The sequence below is a fragment of the Apodemus sylvaticus genome, chromosome X (genome assembly GCF_947179515.1).
Source record: "Apodemus sylvaticus chromosome X, mApoSyl1.1, whole genome shotgun sequence".
Lineage (NCBI taxonomy): Eukaryota > Metazoa > Chordata > Mammalia > Rodentia > Muridae > Apodemus > Apodemus sylvaticus.
In genome coordinates this window covers 137,092,064-137,102,346 of record NC_067495.1, presented here as the reverse complement: position 1 = coordinate 137,102,346, position 10,283 = coordinate 137,092,064, and the positions used below count along the sequence as shown (strand labels likewise).

The 10,283-nt window shown below is 43.6% G+C and overlaps 1 protein-coding gene across 4 annotated transcripts in view; it reads left to right on the top strand.

Annotated features, from left to right (window-relative positions):
• The first annotated feature begins 237 nt into the window (after positions 1–237).
• The window catches only part of Atp11c (ATPase phospholipid transporting 11C), a 190,446-nt gene continuing 180,400 nt past the window's right edge, over positions 238–10,283 (top strand). For 3 of the 4 annotated variants that reach the window (XM_052170731.1, XM_052170730.1, XM_052170732.1), the window contains exon 1: positions 1,084–1,253. In XM_052170731.1, the coding sequence (XP_052026691.1) occupies positions 1,227–1,253 (27 nt within the window). In that variant the 5' untranslated portion in view covers positions 1,084–1,226. Of the gene's footprint in view, positions 297–1,083; positions 1,254–10,283 lie in introns of those variants that run through there. The other variant, XM_052170729.1, reaches the window with a different exon arrangement.

Genomic DNA, 10,283 nt, shown 5'->3' with positions numbered 1-10,283 from the left:
CCCCTTTCCTACAACTAAGAATCTACCCAGTGTTTCTGATTTCCACAGGCAGCTGGTAGGGAGAACCTCGGGCAGCTTTCCTACTCAAGACCATGAGCAGACCCGAGTTGGGCGTGTGGGGGAGCTCCCAGCCCATAGTAACAGCCCCAGAGAACCATTGGACTACAACTCCCAGGGTGCAGTGGGAGCATGGAAAAGGGCGGGCGACCGAGGAGAGGGTGGCAGGGAAATCCCGCCCCGCTGCGCAGCACCAACGACACAAAGCCCGACTTTACAACCTCCTAGAGAAAGTGGAAGTAAGAGGGCTTTAGGTGGGGTAGCCTGAGGAAAGAAAACGCAAACCTAAAAGCCCCAAAGCAAACCCAAACTAGGAGGTGAAGACAGCTTAGCGGGGACCCGAGAGGGGAGCTTCTTCCTTCCATAGCCTAGGAGGGGGCGGCTTTTGTAACTACTCCAGCCGCCCGCGCCTTGCCGCGCCCCGCCCGCGCCAGGGTCTTAGTCCCCGGCTTGTCCCGAGCCTTCCCTCAGAGAGGTGCCACGCCGGGGCAGGAAGCGGGTGCATCTGGCAGCCTGGAGGCGGGCTGCGCCAAGGCTCTTGTCAGCTAGAAGTGCTGGGCGAAAGCGCGGGGCCGAGGAGGGACTTCGAGTGAAGCGGTGCAACGGACGAGTTAGGGCCGGGGTCAGGGCGACCGTGGCTCCTCACAGACCCCAGGGAGTCGTGGCAGGCGAGGCGCGGGGACACCCGGGGCGGGCGTCCGCTGAAGCTAGCGAGTGGGGAGTCGGGCGGGGGCTTAGCGGCAGGACGAGTGTGAGGTGCGGGGTAGCTGAGGCGGGCGCTGACAGGGAGCCTGGAGCGGCCGGTCCGCCATCCCTCCCCCGCGCGCCGGGCTCGCTTCTAGGCGGGCTGCAGCGGGAGCGCCAGGCGGTGCTGGGGCCAGATAAGGGGAGCAACGGGGCCGCCGCCCCCAGGCCAGGCGGGCCAGAGCTGGGGGCGGGTCGCGGGGAAGGCGGGGCGGGGCGGGGCGGGGCGGCGAGCGCGCGGGCGGTTGGGCGGCGGGGGGCGGGGGCGCGCAGAGGCGAGGAGGGCAGGCGGCGGGTTGGCGGCGGGGCAGGCGAGCTAGCTGTCCACTTGGCGCCGCGGGCCCACGCCGCAGTGTGTTTTGTGGACGGCGCCTTCCCAGACAGCCCAGTGGAGCCCAGCCTGGCACCCCGCAGCCTTGGACGCGATGTTCCGCAGGACCCTCAACCGTTTGGTGAGTTCACTTGATGCAGCTCCACGCGCACTCGGGTGGCCGGCTCTCTAGCCCCTGCCACTCCTTCGCAGTCTCCCTGCGACGGGAGGAGTGGGTTGCGCCTGCCCCCTCCCCCGCCTCTGCATTTTAACGGAAACCCAGCGCTCTGGGTGGCCTGGGTGGGGAGGCAGGTGGGGCTCGCGCTTGTCCCACCCCTGCTCCAGGACATCTCCGCCTAGGCTCCCTGAGGTTCTGAGGAACTCTGCCTCCAGCCTGGGGATCGCCTTGTAGTGACAGACGCGCGGAACTCGGGGCGGGGGGCTCCCCGGGGCGGGGGGCTCAGTTTGCCAATTAGTGGAAGATGGCGTTGAATTATCGGGGAGGAAGCTTTCTTTTGTTTCCTCTGCCACGAGCACGTGGAGGTAAACCTAGACCTGTCACCGTGGCCCAAAAGGAGAGCTAGGGGACTGAGAGAACCAGGCTGAGCCCTGAGCCCTGGTTCAGCCTCGCCTGGGTTCCGCCCGGCGGGCGGCAGATGACCAGAGGCTGGGCAAACTTTGAGGACTCATCCTGGGAGCTCACCTTGAGGGCGAGAGAAAAAGCAAGGGCCGTGGGCACGGTGGGCTGGGGCCAGCAGCGGTGGCAGACTTGAAGAGCCTGGAGCTCAAGCCTCTCAGAACACCCTAGGCTCCATGCTTGGAATCCTCCGGCAGCTGAGCGCCTCGGGCCACCTTTTCCACCCCTCTAAAGCCCCCCAGAAAAGGAATTGTATTTCCGTAGGGAGTGTGGCACGGGGTTGGGAGAGAGCGATTTCTGGCCGCTGTTGACTTTTTGGATTAACCTGTTTACTCAGAGGGTACATTAAGAACTCAGCAAAGTAAAGCAGTTTACTTACTAGATGTTTGTAGCAACTTCCCTAATTTCCAGAAGAGGTGTCAGGGAATAGGATTTTATTTCTGCCACGGATGTTAAAGCCTTCATCCTAAAATTTTGATTTTTTTTTCTGTAGTTAATGGGGAAGAATGCTGAACGCTTTCCCCTTCTGTCTTAGGATAGACTTAAGGACTTGACAATTCGGTAACTTTGTGGAGTCGTTTCTAATTAAATTATTGCTGAGATATTTTTCATAGGTCAAATCAATTTGCTGTCATTTTACCCCCTACATCTGAAACTTCAACAAATGTCCCCTGCTTAATCATACTTAATGCATCCGCTTTTAGGATAACAGTATAATAATACTATTACGGTTTTGGCCAATATTTATTTCACTCAGAAACATGCAAACGAAGGTGGGGGTGATTATTACCTGTGGCACTGAGCAGTAAAGGTTGTGAACATCAAGGATCTCGAGAGCCATGAGAAACAAATTGTGTTGGATGCTTTGCTGAAACAAGTGACTAAAATTTGTTCTCACATTTTGCCTGAGACTGTAAAAGAGCATTGTGCCTCCTAGTTCTGTTTCACATAGGTTCTCGTGATTTTGAAGTGTTGGTTTGGGGTGATAAAAAGGGAAAGGTGGCATGAAAGCTAATTGTAATGCTTAGCAAAAGGGTATTCTTTCCACATGACACTCATATGTTAGGAACTAACTGGTCTCCGGGTCATATTAAATTCATAAAATAAGGATGCTGACATCCCACTTTTTAAGACTTTGGACATTTGGAATTAAACAACCGGTGTTGATTCAAAAGCACTTCCCATTTGGTGTTCTTTTGCTAAGAGTTATCTGCATTGTATCTGTACAAATTAAGCAGTGCTGGCCCACAAAGCTAGGGCATGCAGTAGAATTTGCAGCGGTTGTTGAGGTGCCAGCCTGCTGGCACTTTGCATCTCTCACAGATTTCTGCAGAGACTCACTCTTGCTCATGCTAAAGGGAGCTTTGACCTCATTGTTTCAGCTAAGATGTCCAGCTGTTCACATTTTACTGCACAACCCTGACTGTGATGAGTCCTAGGAATTTGTTCCAGTGTCATAAGCTAGCAGGTTCTTAGGAGTTCTGGCTGAGCCCTAGGCGTAGAGAAAGGAATTAAACTGCAAATCATTGCACTGAATATACCATCAAACACTGTCAAAATCTCACTGCTAAAAAATGACTTGAAATTTTGGGGATGGGATGGGAAATTTTTAAATCCCTTAGATTGGTAAACTCTGCCATTATCATCTGCAAGGAGTGCATTCTTTTAGTAGTACACACATTTAAATACCTAGATCTGTAAATTAAAGATTTAGCTAAGACCTTCAGGCTTACACAGCCCAGTAGATGTAGTCCAAGTTCTGTGTTATCCTTATTATTGTTTTAATATTTTAGAGATAGGGCTATCAATTCTTTTGAAATCAATTAGGCTGTTTTGGCAGTCATGCGCATCAGAAATTGACTTTGAATGTTACATAAATTATGTAGTGTTGGTGATAGTTGCTGGTCATTGATGGCATGTTAAAATGAGGCGTTCTTTATATCTTAAGCCTGGTATAGGAGGTCAGACTCTAGTAGGAATCACATCATCTTCTGAATAGCTCAGTTATGTGTGTTGACTCATTTTTAAAATGTCATTTTCTGAGCTAAAAGAAATAGTGATTAATTGTACTTTCTAAAGACATAGCAGTGCCATTACATCTTTGCCACTAATAGTTGTCCTTTCTGATGAATTACAAATTTAAAAAAAAAAAAGACAGTGTCTCATGTAGTACTTGAATGTAGTACTCATATAGTACAGGTGGCCTTAGACTCAGTGACCTTTCATTCCTGATGCTTGCTTCCACCTTCCAAGTGCTAGCTTCTAGGTGTTTTCTTTTTTTTTTTTTTTTTTTTTTTTTTTTTTTTTTATTTGATATAATTTATTTACATTTCAAATGATTTCCCCTTTTCTAGCCCCCCCCACTCCCCGAAAGTCCCGTAAGCCCCCTTCTCTTCCCCTGTCCTCCCTCCCACCCCTTCCCAATTCCCCGTTCTGGTTTTGCCAAATACTGTTTCACTGAGTCTTTCCAGAACCAGGGACCACTCCTGCTTTCTTCTTGTATCTCATTTGATGTGTGGATTATGTTTTGGGTATTCCAGTTTTCTAGGTTAATAACCACTTATTAGTGAGTGCATACCATGATTCACCTTTTGAGTCTGGGTTACCTCACTTAGTATGATGTTCTCTAGCTCCATCCATTTGCCTAAGAATTTCATGAATTCATTGTTTCTAATGGCTGAATAGTACTCCATTGTGTAGATATACCACATTTTTTGTATCCACTCTTCTGTTGAGGGATACCTGGGTTCTTTCCAGCATCTGGCAATTATAAATAGGGCTGCTATGAACATAGTAGAGCATGTATCCTTATTACATGGTGGGGAATCCTCTGGGTATATGCCCAGGAGTGGTATAGCAGGATCTTCTGGAAGTGAGGTGCCCAGTTTTCGGAGGAACCGCCAGACTGCTTTCCAGAGTGGTTGTACCAATTTGCAACCCCACCAGCAGTGGAGGAGTGTTCCTCTTTCTCCGCACCCTCTCCAACACCTGCTGTCTCCTGAATTTTTAATCTTAGCCATTCTGACTGGTGTAAGATGAAATCTTAGGGTTGTTTTGATTTGCATTTCCCTAATGACTAATGAAGTGGAGCATTTTTTAAGATGCTTCTCCGCCATCCGAAGTTCTTCAGGTGAGAATTCTTTGTTTAACTCTGTACCCCATTTTTTAATAGGGTTGTTTGGTTTTCTGGAGTCTAACTTCTTGAGTTCTTTATATATATTGGATATTAGCCCTCTATCTGATGTAGGATTGGTGAAGATCTTTTCCCAATTTGTTGGTTGCCGATCTGTCCTCTTGATGGTGTCCTTTGCCTTACAGAAACTCTGTAACCTTATGAGGTCCCATTTGTCAATTCTTGCTCTTAGAGCATACGCTATTGGTGTTCTGTTCAGAAACTTTCTCCCTGTACCGATGTCCTCAAGGGTCTTCCCCAGTTTCTTTTCTATTAGCTTCAGAGTGTCTGGCTTTATGTGGAGGTCCTTGATCCATTTGGATTTGAGCTTAGTACAAGGAGACAAGGATGGATCAATTCGCATTCTTCTGCATGCTGACCTCCAGTTGAACCAGCACCATTTGTTGAAAAGGCTATCTTTTTTCCATTGGATGTTTTCAGCCTCTTTGTCGAGGATCAAGTGGCCATAGGTGTGTGGGTTCATTTCTGGATCTTCAATCCTGTTCCATTGATCCTCCTGCCTGTCACTGTACCAATACCATGCAGTTTTTAACACTATTGCTCTGTAGTATTGCTTGAGGTCAGGGATACTGATTCCCCCAGATTTTCTTTTGTTGCTGAGAATAGTTTTAGCTATCCTGGGTTTTTTGTTGTTCCAGATGAATTTGATAATTGCTCTTTCTAACTCTGTGAAGAATTGAGTTGGGATTTTGATGGGTATTGCATTGAATCTGTATAGTGCTTTAGGCAAAATGGCCATTTTAACTATATTGATTCTACCGATCCATGAGCATGGGAGGTTTTCCCATTTTTTGAGGTCTTCTTCCATTTCCTTCTTCAGAGTCTTGAAGTTCTTGCCATACAGATCTTTCGCATGTTTGGTAAGAGTCACCCCAAGATACTTTATACTGTTTGTGGCTATTGTGAAGGGGGTCATTTCCCTAATTTCTTTCTCAGCCTGTTTATCCTTTGAGTATAGGAAGGCCACTGATTTGCTTGAGTTGATTTTGTAACCTGCCACTTTGCTGAAGTTGTTTATCAGCTGTAGGAGCTCTCTAGTGGAGTTCTTTGGGTCACTTAGGTAGACGATCATGTCGTCTGCAAATAATGATAGTTTGACTTCCTCCTTTCCAATTTGTATCCCTTTGACCTCCTTATGTTGTCGAATTGCCCGAGCTAGTACCTCAAGTACAATATTGAAAAGATAAGGAGAAAGGGGGCAGCCTTGTCTGGTCCCTGATTTCAGTGGGATTGCTTCAAGTTTCTCTCCGTTTAGTTTGATGCTGGCTACCGGTTTGCTGTATATTGCTTTTACTATGTTTAGGTATGGGCCTTGAATTCCTGTTCTCTCCAAGACTTTAAGCATGAAAGGATGCTGAATTTTGTCAAATGCTTTTTCAGCATCCAATGAAATGACCATGTGGTTTTGTTCTTTGAGTTTGTTTATGTAGTGGATTGTATTGATGGATTTTTCTAGGTGTTTTCTATAGCTGCCAGTGTGTTTCCTTTTGACAGCCTTTTTTGTGGGGTTTTGCTTGTTTGTTTATTTTTAAAGAATTACTTATTTTATGTATGTGAGTACACTGTAGCTGTCTTCAGGCGCACCAGAAGAGGGCATCAGATCCCGTTAGATGGTTGTGAGCCACCATGTGATTGCTGGGAATTGAACTCAGGACCTCTGAAAGATCTGTCAGTGCTCTTAACCCCTGAGCCATCTCTTCAGCTCCCTGGTTTTGGTTATTGAGACAGGATCTTCTATATACTTCTAGCCATCCTGGCACTCACTCTGTAGATTAACTTGGCCTTGAATTTACAGAGAATTATCAGCTTCTGCCTCTGGAGTCCTGGGATCAAAGGCATGTGTCACAAAACCTAGCTACTTATTTCTTTTTGTAGATAGTCTAGTTTGGCTTTTGAACTCTCTCCATCCCACTGCCTTAGCTAATGTTGAGATTACCTTCAAGTGCCACTATGCCTAGGTTTTGACAGTTCAAGGTAGAAGCTAAGATTTGGTAGTACAGCATTTTGGGAGTTAGGCCTGTGGGATGTCTTAAGAGCACTATTTGTTCCTAGTCAGCATTTCCATAAAAATAACACACACATAATAATAGTTTTGCCTGTTTAATTATTTTGGTTCACAGGTAAATTTAATTGGAAATTTGGGTTAGTTGAAATTTAAATTTCTGGGTCAGGGACTTGGATGTCTTCCTATCTTTTAATAAAATTTGTAGTGATTATAGTAATTTTATAGTCTTGTATTGAGTTTTGTAATCCATAGGCTTAAAGGCTTATTGACAGTCTGTCATTTCTCCCTTTCAGTTTATTAAATTATTTCTTGCTAAAGATTCATATAAAATTCCCTAATAAAGTAGATTAGATGGTTTTGTTGAGTAGGTGCTGTCAGTTTAATTTGTTGGAGGGATATTTGACAGTTTAGATCATCGATAATAAAGTTTAAAGGTGTTGTGCAAAACTCAAACTGCACTGGTTCTATAAAGAAATTGTCTTAACAAAGACACTGGGGAAATTAGGCTGCATCAAGAAGAATGAGAATTTTAAATAAGGCTGAAAATACAAAATAAAAATTAAGGAAATAAGTAGCTAATTTATTACTTTTTGTCCAGAGTAAGGGCACTTTAATAAAACAGTATATATAGAGACAATAAAGTGATTCAGGCAACTGCATTTTTGTTCTAGGAGCAAGGTTTCTGGCTTCCTTATAAAATTATAAGGGTAGTTACAGTTTTTTTTTTCTGTTTCATTTACCTAATGAACTTGCCCAGATATTACTGAGTGTCAAACATACAGCTTTTATGCTATTGGGTTTTGAAATCTGTATGAATGGATTGTAATATTTTTGCATTTGTATAGCTCTTAACACAGATTATATACATGTTGGCATCTACCAGATTGCTCTGACACTTGTGGATCTGACAGTTGAACTAACCCTTACCTAAAAGCAACCTTTTTCCCATATTGCATTCATTACCTATGAATTTGTATAGCACTTGCTGTCCTGGAACTCACTCTGTAGACCAGGCTGGCCTCAAACTCAGAAATCTGCCTGCCTCTGCCTCCCTGAGTGCTGGGATTACAGGCTTGTGCCACCACCGCCCAGCTTGGGCATATGTTCTATGTGATAAATTTTCCCAGATGGAGGAGAATCCCCAATAGAGAAAGGCTGTTTTACTGAAAGTAATTAGGGGGTAGCTTTTAACACTATGCTTGGTACTTAGTATATGTTTAATGAATAACTGTTGAAAATACAGCCTTCAAATGTTTCACATAGATGATAATCTTTACATATGAGCAGTGATTTATAGTAAACTCTGTTATTGTTTGGAGTGATTAAAGAATGGGGAGTTCTGGTTCATGGGGGTGGAGGATTTACCAATTAGCTGTTATCTAAGAATTATAGTATATGCATCAAATGCTGAAGCTATACTGACCATAATATTCTCTTTTGTAAGGTGGTTTAGTCATTTTATGGTATTAGGAGTATCCTTTCACTCAACAAATACTAAGCATCTACTACTGACTAGACACTGTGATAGATTCTGGAGAATATATTGTGAGCAATGCAGACAAGATGCCTATCCTGAGATGCTTTATTGTATTTATAGCTTTAGCTATAGATGGCATAATGACCGTACTTGTATACTTTGTAGTATCCCAAAATATTTAATCCTCGTGAATAAGCTAATGTTGTATAATTACTATTAATGCCATATACTGACTATTTGTCTTAATGCCAAAAATAGAATATATGATTTATTATTTTCCAGTGGCTATGATGCCAGATAAAAATTTGGTTGCAATTTGATACCTTTGATATGCTTGGGAAATTGTTCTTTTGAAAACATTTGCTACGCTGACCCTTTTGCAAAGTGAGAACTCTATTTAGGAGTGGTCTACCGCAACTTTGGGGAAAAAGATAAATTGGTAAGTCTCTTTTCTCCCTCCACCTTTCACCACCCTCCTCTCTTTGAGTTTTGTCAGGAAACCCTTGTTAGCCTATTCACTATGTACTTCTAGGCTAGTCTCAAAGTTCTGAAATCTTCATTCCCAGGCCTCCTGAGTGCTGAGATTACAGGCATGTTCCTCCATGTCTGGCACGAAATAACTCCTTATACAGATAGAAACAGATTTTTCTCCTGAAGTATTTCTTTATTGATTTAAACAGTCCAAAACTGAGAGTGTTTCCTAAATGCCTTTAAGTGTTTATTTGTTTATTTTGTTTGTGTTACTGTTAATTTTCTTCTTTCACTTTTAAATTTATTTTTATTTTTCAGTGTATGAATGTTTTTGCTTCTCTACAGATACTGAGCCTGAATCTTCAGGAAAAGCAGTTGCAATCTTTGGGGTGTGTGTAGAAATGTATTTTAATTTTTATGATGGTAAAACAATCTTATGTGTAAATCTTCTATCCCAGAGCTTCCATCCAAATGCTTGTAGAAAAGACACCTGTTAGGCCCATTTCCAGATCAGGTAGTGGATCTGACTGGCTTTTGAATCATACAGATCTACCTTTTTCCTGAGTCCTGGCATTGAAAGTGTATTCCAGACTATTTTCCAGTATTTTCTAAATTTTACTTTTATGGGTATGGGTATCTTGCCTGTGTCTGTGCTCTATGTATGTGCCTGGTGCCTGCGGAAGCAAGAAAGTATTGGACCCCTTCTTTGGGGCAGTATAACCAGTGACTCCTGGAAGAAATCCTTTGTTATTGTGATTTTTAAAGAATTAGCTTGATTTGCCAATTCAAATACTGGTTTGTTGAGTGGAAAAAGTCAAGGCTGGTTGCTTATCAACCATGGGTGATCAGTTCTTTCAAAGAGGGCAGACATATAAGATGCAAAATAAGCACACATTTTTTCCCTGATGATGTTTGAGTTTCCTGTACATGAGGAATGCTTTAACACAGGTAACTTCTGATATTTGAAATCCCTGAAATTAGAATGCTTTCTCTGGTTGGAAGAAAGAGGATTCTGCTTCACAAGTGTATTTCTGCTCACTTAAGGTTTATTTTCTTTCCTGATGTAAGTGAAGGTCAGCAGTGATCATAAAGAAAATATATTAGTGGAACTGCAGCATATGATAATACTACTGCAGATTAATGATGAATGAGTGTTCAGCACTGCAGATATGGCACAGGATGCCCTATTCACATTGGCAGACAGTCCCTCAATTACTGCAGTGTATGGATAGATTGCCAGTTTGGCTGCCTTCTTGATTATAAAAGATGCAGTTTTTGGATGGCGTTAAACTAATAATATCTGGTTTAGGATGTTAATTTGTATTTTTAATGTATAGACTATCATTGATATCATGCCCTATACTTATAGTAGAATATGGGAGGGTTGGA